Source organism: Taudactylus pleione, unplaced genomic scaffold (assembly GCF_031769625.1).
Source record: "Taudactylus pleione unplaced genomic scaffold, aTauple2 ptg000070l, whole genome shotgun sequence".
NCBI classification, from domain to species: Eukaryota; Metazoa; Chordata; class Amphibia; order Anura; family Myobatrachidae; genus Taudactylus; species Taudactylus pleione.
Window position 1 is genome coordinate 17645856 of NW_028284472.1, and position 16596 is coordinate 17662451.

General features: G+C 46.1%; 1 protein-coding gene across 7 annotated transcripts in view; it reads right to left on the minus strand.

Annotated features, from left to right (window-relative positions):
* The window catches only part of EVA1A (eva-1 homolog A, regulator of programmed cell death), a 477272-nt gene that overhangs the window by 20713 nt on the left and 439963 nt on the right, over nucleotides 1-16596 (minus strand). For all 7 annotated transcript variants that reach the window (XM_088467277.1, XM_088467276.1, XM_088467280.1 and 4 more), the window contains one exon: nucleotides 8293-8457. In XM_088467277.1, the coding sequence (XP_088323403.1) occupies nucleotides 8293-8457 (165 nt within the window). The remainder of the gene's footprint in view (nucleotides 1-8292; nucleotides 8458-16596) is intronic.

Here is a 16596-nt window from a genome sequence, read left to right on the forward strand (position 1 = left end):
ATTTGAATTTTGGACTGCGCTGCAGGCACACCTCTGGAGCCGCCACTGTTCTTCATTATAATGCCGCAGCTGACCGCTGCTTGAATCCACCGATGTGCATTGAAAGATGCACTATAAGTGCACCATCAGACATTGCACCTGCATATGGCAGGCGCAGGGTACCTGAGTTACCATGGACACCGGTGTTAATGCCAATGCAACAGCGTCTTTAGACGCAATCACTGACCAACATGCCCGCCACGGTTAGTCATCCACCAGTTACCACCCAAAAACACCCATTGAAATCAGGGCCGGCTACAGGAGTAGCCATGCCCTGTGCAGACAGGGGCTCCGATGCCCCTTAACCCCGCGCATGGCGTGGGACACGCATGGATCTCCATGCAAATTCGATCTGCAACTCAAGAGATTTAAACACAGGGACACGTGTGCAGAGTGTCTCGGACGCATGCGCAGAGGTAAAACACTGTGCCCACCTTTGAATCACCGGGTTTATCTCCAACACCGTTGTGCACACAGACTGTTCTGAGACAAGGTTAAGGTGTACAGTACCTACATGTGCACACAGTGTAGTCAACTATCCAAGAGAACTCAGCCTTATCAGTTCCAGAAGGATAAGAGGTATGAACGGGAGGACAGCACTAAACATCTATTTCAGAGAATACAAAAACCCCATATGCCTCACCGGACTATTGTATTGTGTATTTGCTGGGATAGGGGTTAGTGCTAGTCCACCTGGTTAGTACTACTTATGTATACAGAAGAAAGACAACCAGATTGTTTGTGGATGCACTCAATGAGGGGGAGATGTATGAAATCTTGGAGAGAGCTAAAGTACCAACAAATCAGCTTCTAACTGTCAGTTTTCAAACACAGGCCCGTATTCAATTTGAGGCGAAAAGCCGTTTTCGCGTGTTTTTGGTGGAAACTTTTCACTGATGACATCATTTCGCCAGGCAAAAAAGTATCGCCGTATTCAATTTGAAAGACTTTCCGCCTAGGAGGAAAGTCAATGCAATGTAATAGGCGAAAAAGTTTCGCCTATGAATAGCAGGCGGAAAAAAGTGCAGAATTGGGGTTTTGTTTGGGGTGCAACGTTGCGGGAACCCCCGTGCAGCTTTCAGACAGTCCCCCAAAGGTAAACTGTGTCAAATTTAAACAAAAAAAACCACTTAAGACCTTGACTCTGGGGGGTCCCCAAATATGCCCCAGGTGTTTTTTTCATTGCAGGGGCTTGCGGCAGGTGGATTTTTCAGGTTTTTTTTAAACTTAACTTTAGCAACTTAAAAATATGCTGACCCCCATTTTCAAGTACCCCAAATTTGCTGGGATAAGTTATTTTCTGGAAAAAACCTCCTGAATACTATTCTGCACCACTTATACAAAAACGCTGTTTAGCAGCTATTGAGCCCGTTTAAAAACACCAAATACCTTCATCAAGCCAAATCGGGGGGTACCATAGGGAACCCCCATGTCAGAGCATCTTTTGGGGGATGTCAAGCTGATTTCCCTAAATCTGACAGTACTTTCCGCCTGTTCAAGTTTCGCCGGGTCCTGTTTTCGCCTACTGTCAAATTGAATACGGGGATACGCGGGCACACGCGCTATACTTTTCCACCTGCAAAACACGCGATGTAGGCAAAAAGTCTAGAGAGCGAAAAAGTATTGCGGGTCCGCTCAAATTGAATACGGCACACAGCCTGTAACATGACAGTAAGAAACTGGCGGGTTGGTACATTCTCTCCTTCCACTTTATCTTTCTCCAAGGTTTGATACATCTCCCCCTTGGAATCAAGAAGACTTAAACTTTTAATATATTTACTAAAAAGGAAAATTGTTTTTTATTATACACAGGTGATGAAAAACCGGCGAAATATACAAAGGAAAAGGGGAAACAATAATAGTCTGTGTAACAATAACACAAACATATGTATTACACAATAGAGACAGTGTAACACAATTACATGAAGGTTAAACTGGTACAGTAGGAAGTATGTCTCAAGTGTTGTATGAAGATTATAGCTATCCAATATCATGATGTGTAATATTCGAGCTTGTGTGGTGCTGGTTAACTACATTTGAACAATTACAAAATTGTTTTCATCATTAAGATATAATCACCAATTAGAGATTGGTCCACGTGGAGGAGGCAGGAGACTTGCTATGTTGTCATTTTGTTACACTGGGGCGATTGTTTTGCAACTGCGCATGAACTTCCTGAAAACTCCTATGGTGCTTGTGTACGCACAAAGGTTGCTGTTACTATCGATACGCAGAAAATTCAGAAATGTGGCCGAAAATATGATGGGGTGTTCCTGGGCGGTGGCTAACAGTGCGTGCGCAAAAAAAGGTCCATTCAGTGGGCGTGTTATGTGAGTGTCGCAGGCATTTGGGACCACCCGCCAATAGACGCTGCTGTGTGTGCTGCTGCATCTGACACAGAATCAGGCAATCTGAGTCTATTGTGTAATACGGGATGTGGTCGGCATCCCAGCGTGCGGGATGCCGGTGGTCTGAATACCGGTGCCGAAATCCAGACAGGTCGGGATCCCGTCACCAGTATCGGGGTGTTAGGGGGAGGTTAGGGTGCGGGGTTAGGGTTAGGCACTAGGGGGAGGGAGGATTAGGCACCGGGAGGGTAGGGTTAGGATTAGGGTGCGGGAGGGAAAGGTTAGATTTAGGCACTAGGGAGGGGGTGTTAGGTTTAGGGTGTGGGGAGGGGGAGGTTAGGCTTAGGCACTAGGGTGGTGGTTAGGGTTAGGCACCAGGGAGGGTGAGGGTAGGAGTTAGAAAAACCCTTACCTGTATTCCCTATGGGTGTCGGGATTCTGGCTGTCTGGATGCTGCTGTTAGTATTCTGACCAGCGGCATCCTGACAGCCGGGATCTCATACCCAACCCATGTAATACATACTCTGTGTGTTATTGCTGCACAACCTATGATTGTTTCCCCTTTGCCTTTTTATATTTCTCTGTTTTTGAATCATCTTTGTGTAATAAGAACGAAATATACTTTTTTTGCAGCAGTGAACGCAATGGCGATTATAGAAGCAGACTGAGCGAATGTTTGCCATCGCGTATAAGCCGTACTGCACGTGCGCTGCGATCGCACTGCAACTACAGATGCACAGAGATATCCATCGCAGAGTGAGTGACAGGATGTCAGCGTTTGGGGGTGGTGACGGGGGAGTGGTGAGAAACGCAGGCAGGCCTGTCTGTTTGAAGGCCGTTGCATAAATCAGCCGCTGCGATTGCATACGCAGCGTGAGAGCACTCTGCGTGCGAGGAGACTTGCAGTGTTTGCAACTTGTCAGACCTGGTGTAAATGCTGCGTGACTGCCTGATATATGTCAATGGCACCGATGGTGGCGCAAAAGAGCGACATTGGACGGACAGGAGAAGGCAGCAGCGGGCATCTTTAGGTTGGTCTGTGCTGTAGCAGGCATTAGCATATTTTACCAACTGCGATCCATAGGCAATTGTAGTTGCGGTTGATTTGCGTCCGCCACTGAATCAGGCCCTCTATTAATAAAAGTTCAGTATTATTGATTCCAAGTCCTTTTTAAGTGCATCCACAAACAATCTGGTTTTCTTTCTTAAGTATACGCTTCAACAATTCGCTAGAGAGCAGGAACAATGGTTCCGCTACATATTGGTCGCCCCCTGCATCTGGCTACAAAGTGTTACACGCATGCGTTTGGCCTGAGTGTTACCAGTCGTATCCCGGCACGCACCCACCAGCAGAATGCACTGACAGTCATTATCGCAGCCTATTCATGACTACAGATTCCGTTAAATGCAAATGTGCGAAACGCTCATTCTATGGTATTTCCAAGCAAAAGTAGGGGATAGTATTATTGCTGCTTTAAATATTCTGGTTAGACACGTAGAGAAGCTGTTACATATGCAATCTGCCGCTTAGTAAATGTATACCATGGGGTAAGCCTGCTCGTCTCATAGGTGTATATACACATACACCCAACTGTTCTACAAAAAGCCTCACACCAAGTTTTCTTCCAACTTGATAAAATATTGCTCTATTTTAATATAGTTGCTAAAGGCCTAGTTGCAATAAAACCTTCTCAAATGTTGGAGAAAAGGTTGAAGACCGATAATAATATTAGTTATCCTTGATATATATCAAATATTCATTAGAATATGATCAATGTATTATTATTTGTTAGCAATAAATATGAAAACATCAGTACCTGTTTCATTAGCTTGTATAAAATGATTCATAAGGTCTGGCATGCGGTAATACCCTAAAGCATTATACACACGTAAATATTTTCTGTCCAACCAGCCAACTAGTTGATTGATTGGAATGAAAATCTGGTAAGGAATGAAAGCAAATGACAATCAGCAATTTGCTCCCAAACGCCGGAAAATGGACAAAAACTGTTGTTTGAACAAATTGTTTAGATCAAACATTTAACAAACTTGTCTGTTTTCTGGCATTTAGGAGCAAATTGCTGATCATCAGTTAAGGTCCCAGCAATTGATTGCAGCAATCGTGCAATTTGCAATCGATTGTGTATAAAAATCTTTCCCTTTTTCAATCGATTGTGGCAATTCTGCAATCGATTGAAAACGGGAAAGATGTTTATGCACAATCGATTGCAGATTGCACGATTGCTGATGTTACTCCCATACGTTACCAGATTGTCATTCCAACCAATCAACTAGTTGGATGGTTGGACAGAAAATCTTTACGTGTGTATGCAGCTTAAGATAGCCACAGACTTTCGCCCAGTATCTATCCAGCTGAGAGCAGCAGCTCTGCAATGTTACCTAGGTGTTTAGTGCTGGTTATTGTATGCTGGTCACAGGGGCCCCCTAATATTCTGGTCACTGGAGCTGTATAATATGCTGATGGGAGATATCAATGGTGGAAATGGGACAGATTTGGCATCAAAGACTAGGAACTTTAGGTTTCCTGTGAACCAACATTGGGCCAAAAGAATTAGCTATAAGAAGCTGCAATTCTTATGTTGCAGATGAAAAGTCCTTTTTATTGCTTATTGCAACCAAGCATACCTAAGATAGAAGCCACAAATCCCTGAGATCTTCAGGTGATATTAGTTACACAACGCGAGTTGCTCACATATCTGTGCTCACATTATCCTTTCATGTCCAGACTGCTACATGATAGCTGCTGGTGTTTGACCATGTTACAGTCTGCTTGTAACTTGTAACACTGAGACATATAAATAAATCCCTTCAACAACTCCAGCGAGTAAATGGGGGTATGGCCACTCGCGGGGGAATGCTCCAGTATTTATAGGCAGGGGACAGCTGTGCACGACTCCTAATGCCCAGCAGTAATAGAGCAGCAGGTGCGGGCGCTCTCCGATTAGCAACGCCAAAAGTACACCCAGCAATTATTTCATTATTAATGCTATTTATTTCCAACAATCATTGTGATCACGATGATATGGAAACAGTTCTTTGTGTAGAGTTGCTATTTTGACTGGTCAGTGACATTAAAACATTATGGGCTCGATATATACATTTGAACGTTAGGAAGGCCTGTTTGTGTGTGATGAGTTTGCCTCCTTACTTTTTTCAATCTGTATTTTACGATACGTGCATCTTCACATATGTGTAAGCCTTCACCTGGATGCTTCCAAAGTGAATGTGTGTCTAACTGTCTATCATGATCATCAACTCCAAACTCATGTAGAATACGTACTTACTCTTCCAGAGCATCTGGGGGGCTCCCAATCCTAGTGGAATGGGCAGGACAGGGGAAGGGTGTGATGTTGGGGCCTATTGACGAAAAGCGCCCTGGCCAGTATCCCATAGTGTGTTGGACAGGACAGTGCTCTGTGCACTGCTATATATATATATATATATATATATATATATATATATATATATATATACATATGGCACTTTGCCGGTTATTGAGGCTTCTGTCATTTTATAGACGGTGCCAGATAAATGACAGAAGCTTATTGGTTGCTTCGTCTCTGCTTTATCGATCTCACAGGTTTGATACATCTCCCCTATAGTCCCAAAAAGATTCCTTCTCCAACCCAATATTAATACAATCAAATCAAGACCCCACAGATCATACTTGCCTACTCTCCCAGGACTGCCGGGAGCCTACCGAAAATCGGGTGACGCTCCCGGCACCCCGCAAGACTAGGCAAGTCCCCCGGAATGGCTAACACACCCCGCAGAAACCCGCGCCAGCTGCAAAAGTGGGCTGTCCGGGGGTGCGAAGACGCGAATGGCGCTGAATCGCGTCATCGTAGCTCCCCCCTGCCTTATAATGCCAGTAATATTGGCATTATAAAGCGGGTGAGCGGGGCCACTATGAGGCGATCGCGTCGGCACACGCCTGCTCCGTATACTTAAACCGCCCCCACCCTCCCTGCTGGACGGACCTACCAGCCCCCTCCCGGATCCCCCTGCAGACATGTCGGAGAGTATGTACAAGGTGTGATTTATTTATTTTAATAATAATAAAGTGTCATCTAGAAAATAATGGAAGGAAAGCATAGTCTGTATGAATAATGTACAAGTCTGCAAGCAATTAAACAAGGCAGGCTGCTTAGTAAATGAAATCACACTGATAAGGAAAATGAATACTAACCACTATAATACAATGTCCTGTGTTTTTATCTTTTATTTACAAATCCTTGCATTGAAATGCACTAAGAATGTCCCCGCCAGCCTCACAGCGAATACTCTGCTTCTGACGTGAATAATACCCTATCCACTGTACAGCAGTCTGCAGGGCTAAGTATTTCCAAATACGTTTGTTTTACTTCCAGTTATATTTGGGAGATAAAAAGGTCTTTGGAACCGAGCTCAAGCCAGAAGACATTATTCATCGGCAAACAAAGCTATTACAGACATCCGAGTGAGAAAAGCCGTCCTTTCATCTACGGAAAAAAGATGAGGATTCTTATAATTACACACGCGAGATTACAGCTCGTCATCGCAGCGTGGAGAATGGGCAAAGCGCATTAGCCGTTGTTCTGGATTCTGCTTTGTGTATTAAGGATAGTCAGAGAGAGGAAGCCAAATCTCCAGGGCTCAGTGAGAGAGACAGGGGTCTATTTACTAAGCAGTGTTAGGGGAAGTGAAAAGTGAAGAGTAAAAAGTGATAAGGTACCAGCCAATCAGCTCCCAACTGTCATCTCACAGGCTGTGTTTGAAAAATGACAGTTAGGAGCTGATTGGCTGGCACCTTATCACTTTTCACTTCACCCAACACTGCTTAGTAAATAGACCCCAGAGAGACATAACCCTAACAGCCCCAATTTCCGTGTGTGCATAAAGGGCACCAGGTACAATGTCAGTCAGCATGAAATACGGGGTGTGGCATGAATGGTCGACATTCAGAATGTCGATGCCACAATGTCAACAGGTTCTACATGTCAACAGTCAGCAGAACCACATGGTCATTAGGTCGACAATTAATATGTAGACATGCATTTAAGTTGCCATAGTTAAAATGTTGACCTGTTCAGCATGTCAACATTTAATCTGTTGACACCCAAAAGTTGATATATGTTTATTTTTTTACCTAACCCTATATAAAGTAACCTAGATTAGTCCTTGCTAATATGCAATGCAACAAGGAGGTGTATGACACCCCCTGCTGCATTTGCAATCCCAGCACTGCAACTGAGGTTGCAGGCTGGGATCACCATCATCGGTTGCGATGGTAGACGGCGCTGGGTCGGCGGCCAGCTGAGTAAGCCTCAGATTACACAGACCGGCGGGCCACTCCCAGAAAATGGGGCTGGCACGGCCCTACTTTTCCGGGAACAGCGGGCGTCCCCGCCCCCACAACTCCCCTTAAATGCTTCTGTCTGTCAACCAGGCATAGCAGGGGCTGCGTGTGATCACTGCGCACATTCATATTCCTTACAATGCTGAATTAGCCACCATGTCAACATTCTGACTGTCGACATTTAGATCCTGTTGGCTTTCTGGTGTCCACAAGTCCTTCGGATACCTGAGGTGCAGACTTAAATGCCATCAATGGCACATTTTTTTTGAGGCTCCAAACATCTGTTTCAGCATAGTCCTTGTATGCTTAATTTAAAAATCCTAAAACATTATCCCGAGCCATCTCCTATACACAGTGGTAGCGGCCATTTTTTTGTGAACAGAACCAATATAAGTCTATAAATTCACTAGGAACCAGGGACATCACTGAGGGAAGGAGTGGGGCGGAATGGGCAATCGACCAATCTCAACGACTAAGCTAGCTGACCAAACCCTTGCAGGTTGTCCATCTCCTCTTTACGGGCATCTATCTCTGTGTGGTACATACCTGTGATAAAAGAGTATGCCGCCAAGACATTGCTGATCAGTGCCATCTCTGTGCTGCTCTGCCCCACGGGTGCCATGGTTCGGTTGGAGATAGGATGTTCTATCTCGCCCATAGAGAGGTTATCATCCACTGGGTAGAAGGCCGCTGCGGGTCCTTTCTTCTGCTCTGTGTGATACACAAGGTGACAAGACAATGCAACCATCACATAGAGATCCACGGGCAATATACATCAGATTTATCCTCAGCAGGAACTTTCTGTCTGACCCTATAACCAATGACCTTACAATGTACCGCATGTCATTTTAATCTCTAATGTCACCAATTCAAATTATCCTGAGGTAAGGGGTGTATATACATCTATATACAACCTGAATTATAATACTTACATTAAACGTTTATGAATGAGGCATCTATTCCTACACGTGAAAGTGATAAATGGCTATTATCTGGACTTACTGTACCCATACTAACGGGAAGCGGCCATGATAACCTGTGTGAAAGTGGATGGTACTGTGCTGAGGGCTGCATTTACAGATGCTGACAGGTCTATTTACTAAGCAGTGTTAGAAGACAGAGTGAAAAGTGATAAGAAAGTGATAAGGTGCCAGCCAATCTGCTCCCAACTGTCATCTCACAGACTGTGTTTGAAAAATTACAGTTGGGAGCTGATTGGCTGGCACCTTATCACTTTCTTATCACTTTTTACTCTGTCTCCTGACACTGCTTAGTAACTAGACCCCTTAGTTACTGAGGTAGGCCAAAATGTGCACCCCTCAGTATAATGCCCCAATCCCAGCACTCTTTTAATGCATGCTCCCAAGTCTCCTGAATATGAGGGGCTCTCCTGGACTCTGATAGAGTGGGTCAGTCTCCCGTACGGGGCCCAATTCCCAAGTGAAGTGGGCGGCCTGGGGGTTTTGACGGCGGGACAACTAAATTGCGTCATCGTGGCCCCAACCCCCCAATGCTGTGAACCGCAGCTTTGATCACGAGGGGTTGGAGATGCTAATGCGGCACCCCGACGCCGCAGATGTCGCTTTTCAAAAGTATGTTTTTATGTGGTAGGTAATTTGTAACGTGTAAGGACTCTGATACAGAGTGGAAAGTAAACCGGGCGCGTGTTGCTCCCCAATTGCGTGCAAATAAAAAAAAATTGCATATTTGCCGTATGCAGAGTGGCACGTATCGTGTAGTGCGCCCTCCTCCCTTCCATGTGTGCGCTGGTTTCACCGCTAGTCATTGTCGTCATCAGTGCGCAAACACACGAGATACTAAGAAAACAAGTGCACATTCAGCTGTACATCGGGCCCTAAGGGGCTAAAATGTAAATGATAAAACTATTAGCTGCTCACTGCAATGTGATTTCCTCTGCATGTTCCTACATGGTAAAATGAATCATTAATATTCTGTAGATCAGGGGTGGGGAAGCTTTTTTCTGCTGAGGGCCATTTTTTATTTATATATATAATTATTCGTGGGCCCGGTGCAGGCCACGCCCCTCCGCGTGATGTCAGCAATGCTCGGAGTATCCTGAGGATGTTCCGGGGAGCTGTAAGGGCAGCGGTGTGACCGTCTGAAGCGTCCTAAGGATGCCCCAGGCGGCACTGCTGCATAGATTCTGGCTGCAGGGTACCATTCTAGGCCAGATGAGGCTATCAGTAAAAAGCTTCAAGGGCCAGACCAAATGATTCCAGGGGCCTTATACGGCCCCCGGGCCGGAGGTTCCCCATCCCTGCTGTAGATGCTACACGGTTTACAGTATTTTTTTATTTTTACAACCTTATATGTAACCAGATAGAGGGGACTATTCATCATACCTTAAAACTCTTTGGAGGTAGGTTTAGAGCTCGCATGGAGTTCTACCTAATTACCAGGGGAAGTCATCATTCCTCCTCCCCATAACTATCTATTTCGAAAAGCTGTCATTTTTGCGATGACAGCTTTTCGGGAAATAGATAGTTATCTCTATCTACACTAACTTACCGCAGCTGGAATCCGTTCTGCGCATGCGCTGTTACATTCATAAAGCCAGCGCATGCGGCGGTAAGTTTGTGTCCTCCCAATCCCCTCCCCCCCGCTCACCTCCCCCCCGTCCAAGCACTTATCTGCCCGCTGCAGCGCCTCCGGTGGCTGTGCTGTCATGTGTTCTCACAGCAGCCCACAGTACAGTTTTTAAAAAAAAAAAATTTTTTCTTCTAAACTTTATTGTGTTCTGCTGGGAGAACAAATGACAGCACAGCCACCAGAGCCAGAGGACGGACCAGAATGCCGGAGGAAGATGCCGGGGGACCTCACCAGCTGGAAGCAGGTAAGTGTCACATGCTATTCGCCACCTCACAGTGGCGAATAGTGACTCCATCAAATTCCGAAAGTATATAATTTTCGGAATTTGATGAATAGCATAATTTCCATATCCCCATACTAATGTACTAATGTATGGGGAGTGTGGAAATTAACACAGGGGGACTTAGCAAGGAGATGTCAGTTCATGTATACTAAAATAACGTTAATTAAGGAAAATGTCCTTAAAAACATTATTTTAGTGTTGATGAATAGGCCCCAGAGTCAGTAAAAACAAAAAAAAGAGGTCTGCTGCAAAAGCACAGTCTGCTTATTGATCCAAGTCAGTGACTTTGTGTATGGGACAAACCTACACAGAAAAATGGCTTCCAGGGTCCTATTCATCATGAGTAATGGGCCAATTGCACATGTGGATACGTTAGTATCCACATGGTTTAAGTCACAGGCCCATCCATTATTAGGGGCCCGATATTGCCGCCAAGTATTCAGCAAACTCCAAAAACTGCTTTGAATCCCGGAGCCTGCTCCTAATTATAACCAAAGAGGGGCTGCAGCAGCAGCAGCAAAGAAAAAGCTATTGCCTGTGACTTTCACTACTGTATTGCTTACTACTGTGTTGAAATTACATGATTATTCTATATAGCAAGGCCATTATGTTATGTCATTTTACTGTGTGTATGGGACTAGATAGATAAAGCTTGTGGAGTCCTTACCAAGGCCGCCATGCAATGTCCTGTTACAGTGTGTATGGGACTAGCCTCTCTGCTACATCCTGAGGTGGATAAAGCTTTTGGAGTCATTACCAAGTCCATCATGCTATGTCATGTTACAGTGTGTATGGGACTAGCCTCTCTGCTACATCCTGAGCTGGATAAAGCTTGTGGAGTCCTTACCAAGGCCGCCATGCAATGTCCTGTTACAGTGTGTATGGGACTAGCCTCTCTGCTACATCCTGAGCTGGATAAAGCTTGTGGAGTCATTACCAAGTCCATCATGCTATGTCCTGTTACAGTGTGTATGGGACTAGCCTCTCTGCTACATCCTGAGGTGGATAAAGCTTGTGGAGTCCTTAGCAAGGCCGCCATGCAATGTCCTGTTACAGTGTGTATGGGACTAGCCTCTCTGCTACATCCTGAGGTGGATAAAGCTTGTGGAGTCCTTAGCAAGGCCGCCATGCAATGTCCTGTTACAGTGTGTATGGGACTAGCCTCTCTGCTACATCCTGAGGTGGATAAAGCTTGTGGAGTCCTTAGCAAGGCCGCCATGCAATGTCCTGTTACAGTGTGTATGGGACTAGCCTCTCTGCTACATCCTGAGGTGGATAAAGCTTTTGGAGTCATTACCAAGTCCATCATGCTATGTCATGTTACAGTGTGTATGGGACTAGCCTCTCTGCTACATCCTGAGCTGGATAAAGCTTGTGGAGTCCTTACCAAGGCCGCCATGCAATGTCCTGTTACAGTGTGTATGGGACTAGCCTCTCTGCTACATCCTGAGCTGGATAAAGCTTGTGGAGTCATTACCAAGTCCATCATGCTATGTCCTGTTACAGTGTGTATGGGACTAGCCTCTCTGCTACATCCTGAGGTGGATAAAGCTTGTGGAGTCCTTAGCAAGGCCGCCATGCAATGTCCTGTTACAGTGTGTATGGGACTAGCCTCTCTGCTACATCCTGAGGTGGATAAAGCTTGTGGAGTCCTTAGCAAGGCCGCCATGCAATGTCCTGTTACAGTGTGTATGGGACTAGCCTCTCTGCTACATCCTGAGGTGGATAAAGCTTGTGGAGTCCTTAGCAAGGCCGCCATGCAATGTCCTGTTACAGTGTGTATGGGACTAGCCTCTCTGCTACATCCTGAGGTGGATAAAGCTTGTGGAGTCCTTAGCAAGGCCGCCATGCAATGTCCTGTTACAGTGTGTATGGGACTAGCCTCTCTGCTACATCCTGAGGTGGATAAAGCTTGTGGAGTCATTACCAAGTCCATCATGCTATGTCCTGTTACAGTGTGTATGGGACTAGCCTCTCTGCTACATCCTGAGGTGGATAAAGCTTGTGGAGTCCTTAGCAAGGCTGCCATGCAATGTCCTGTTACAGTGTGTATGGGACTAGCCTCTCTGCTACATCCTGAGCTGGATAAAGCTTGTGGAGTCCTTACCAAGGCCGCCATGCAATGTCCTGTTACAGTGTGTATGGGACTAGCCTCTCTGCTACATCCTGAGGTGGATAAAGCTTGTGGAGTCCTTACCAAGGCCGCCATGCTATGTCCTGGTACAGTGTGTATGGGACTAGCCTCTCTGCTACATCCTGAGCTGGATAAAGCTTGTGGAGTCCTTACCAAGGCCGCCATGCAATGTCCTCTTACAGTGTGTATGGGACTAGCCTCTCTGCTACATCCTGAGCTGGATAAAGCTTGTGGAGTCATTACCAAGTCCATCATGCTATGTCCTGTTACAGTGTGTATGGGACTAGCCTCTCTGCTACATCCTGAGGTGGATAAAGCTTGTGGAGTCCTTAGCAAGGCCGCCATGCAATGTCCTGTTACAGTGTGTATGGGACTAGCCTCTCTGCTACATCCTGAGGTGGATAAAGCTTGTGGAGTCCTTAGCAAGGCCGCCATGCAATGTCCTGTTACAGTGTGTATGGGACTAGCCTCTCTGCTACATCCTGAGGTGGATAAAGCTTGTGGAGTCATTACCAAGTCCATCATGCTATGTCCTGTTACAGTGTGTATGGGACTAGCCTCTCTGCTACATCCTGAGGTGGATAAAGCTTGTGGAGTCCTTAGCAAGGCCGCCATGCAATGTCCTGTTACAGTGTGTATGGGACTAGCCTCTCTGCTACATCCTGAGGTGGATAAAGCTTGTGGAGTCCTTAGCAAGGCCGCCATGCAATGTCCTGTTACAGTGTGTATGGGACTAGCCTCTCTGCTACATCCTGAGGTGGATAAAGCTTGTGGAGTCCTTAGCAAGGCTGCCATGCAATGTCCTGTTACAGTGTGTATGGGACTAGCCTCTCTGCTACATCCTGAGCTGGATAAAGCTTGTGGAGTCCTTACCAAGGCCGCCATGCAATGTCCTGTTACAGTGTGTATGGGACTAGCCTCTCTGCTACATCCTGAGGTGGATAAAGCTTGTGGAGTCCTTACCAAGGCCGCCATGCTATGTCCTGGTACAGTGTGTATGGGACTAGCCTCTCTGCTACATCCTGAGGTGGATAAAGCTTGTGGAGTCCTTAGCAAGGCCGCCATGCAATGTCCTGTTACAGTGTGTATGGGACTAGCCTCTCTGCTACATCCTGAGGTGGATAAAGCTTGTGGAGTCCTTAGCAAGGCCTCCATGCAATGTCCTGTTACAGTGTGTATGGGACTAGCCTCTCTGCTACATCCTGAGGTGGATAAAGCTTTTGGAGTCATTACCAAGTCCATCATGCTATGTCATGTTACAGTGTGTATGGGACTAGCCTCTCTGCTACATCCTGAGCTGGATAAAGCTTGTGGAGTCCTTACCAAGGCCGCCATGCAATGTCCTGTTACAGTGTGTATGGGACTAGCCTCTCTGCTACATCCTGAGCTGGATAAAGCTTGTGGAGTCATTACCAAGTCCATCATGCTATGTCCTGTTACAGTGTGTATGGGACTAGCCTCTCTGCTACATCCTGAGGTGGATAAAGCTTGTGGAGTCCTTAGCAAGGCCGCCATGCAATGTCCTGTTACAGTGTGTATGGGACTAGCCTCTCTGCTACATCCTGAGGTGGATAAAGCTTGTGGAGTCCTTAGCAAGGCCGCCATGCAATGTCCTGTTACAGTGTGTATGGGACTAGCCTCTCTGCTACATCCTGAGGTGGATAAAGCTTGTGGAGTCCTTAGCAAGGCCGCCATGCAATGTCCTGTTACAGTGTGTATGGGACTAGCCTCTCTGCTACATCCTGAGGTGGATAAAGCTTGTGGAGTCATTACCAAGTCCATCATGCTATGTCATGTTACAGTGTGTATGGGACTAGCCTCTCTGCTACATCCTGAGGTGGATAAAGCTTGTGGAGTCCTTAGCAAGGCCGCCATGCAATGTCCTGTTACAGTGTGTATGGGACTAGCCTCTCTGCTACATCCTGAGCTGGATAAAGCTTGTGGAGTCCTTACCAAGGCCGCCATGCAATGTCCTGTTACAGTGTGTATGGGACTAGCCTCTCTGCTACATCCTGAGGTGGATAAAGCTTGTGTAGTCCTTAGCAAGGCCGCCATGCTATGTCCTGGTACAGTGTGTATGGGACTAGCCTCTCTGCTACATCCTGAGGTGGACAGAGCTCATGGAGTCATTACCAAATTAGAAAGAAGATCTGGTGGAGCTGCTGTCTCAGCTGTAAGGTACCATCTACATATAATTTACCTGTACCCACTACAACACTACCAATCTGTGTAACCTCAGGTCACGAATGCGCACATGGCCGTCATGTAGGTGGTAAGTATCACTGCTATTTTGGTAGCAGTAATAGCAATCACAGAGATCGCAGCTTTTGGGAACCGCTGTACCTGCATCGGAGCAATGCTGAATTCCTCCAGTAATCAAGTATCAACTGCCGCACATTGCGGCCCCACAATGATGAATAGGCCCCTATATGAGACAATTCCTATTATTTTAGAGTGAGCAGCACTATTCTGATGCATAAAATAAGGACACACGGTAAAGTTAGCCACAAAACAAAATAAAAAACAATTGGGATGTGTTCTTCATATTGTAAAGTTCCACTTCATGAATACAGCAGCAACATATTATACAGGTTTATTATCAAATAATTCACCATGCAAAGGAATAGAATCTGAGAGAATATTTTTGGAAAGCATCTTTTTCATTTCGACTGTTGATGCCCAGCCCCCAGGTTGCTGAACATTAAGAACAGATTTCGGGCTCTCTTACATATATAATGTCAGCTTAGGAAGAAAGAAATCTGATGTTTAATGTTGTGTGCAGCGTCAGCTAAACACAGGAGCAGACATGACACACAATCTGAGTGCTGTGTACAGCACATACTGTATGTAATGAAACCATTGCAGTTGGTCTCATTACATACAGTAAGCTCTGCTTTATGTCAGCAGCCAGTTAGGCAGAAGACAGACATATTAATCACCTCCGCTTGAACACACTTATTAAATAAAGGATAAGCACCATTTCCGCTTCAGGCCCTGCACGTCAACCTGCAGACTATTGGGATTGAAATTAGGCATTTTCTTAAGCATTTACGATGTTGATCATCTTTCAGTTTTTCTTGAATTCCACAGTATTCATAATAAGTTGCCAAATAAAGACACATATATAAGTGAGTAAAATTATATCTATGAAAGTAAGCAAGAATGTAAGCACATAGCTGAATGATACACGCTGGAGCTCCGTCCGTGCCTCATACAGGGGGAGATTTAGCCAACATACTAAAGAGGACAAGTGGATAAGTTGCCCATAGCAACCAATAAGATTGTAGTTATTTTGGGATGTAGTCGGCATCCTGGCATGCGGGATGCAGGGCCGTAGAGAGCCTGGCCAGGCCCGGGTAAAGGAGGGGGCGTGGCCATGCCCCCTTGAAAAAAATAAGCAAAAATATCACTTTTGCGCTGTAAGCCCCCCAGCCCGGCGCTAAGCAGCCATAGACCGCGAGCAGTCTCACACTGCAGCCCAGCACAAGCTGTGTGCTGAGCTGCTGTGGAGGGGGGGGCGCCGCCAGACCCCGCCAGGTCCCTCTAGCAAGCCCGGGCCTGGGTAAACTGTACCCTCCTCTCTCAGCATCAATGGCGGGATGCCAACGGTCTGAATACCGGCACCGAAATCCCGGCAGGTCGGGATCCCCAGCACCAGTATCCCGACCGCCGGCATTCCGAAGGTAAGTATCAGGGTGTTAGGGGGAGGTTAGGGTTAGGCACCGGGTAGGGAGCGTTAGGCACCAGGTAGGGAATGTTAGGATTAAGGTGCGGGGAGGGGGAGGTTAGGTTTAGGTACTAGGGGGAGGGTTAGGGTTAGGCA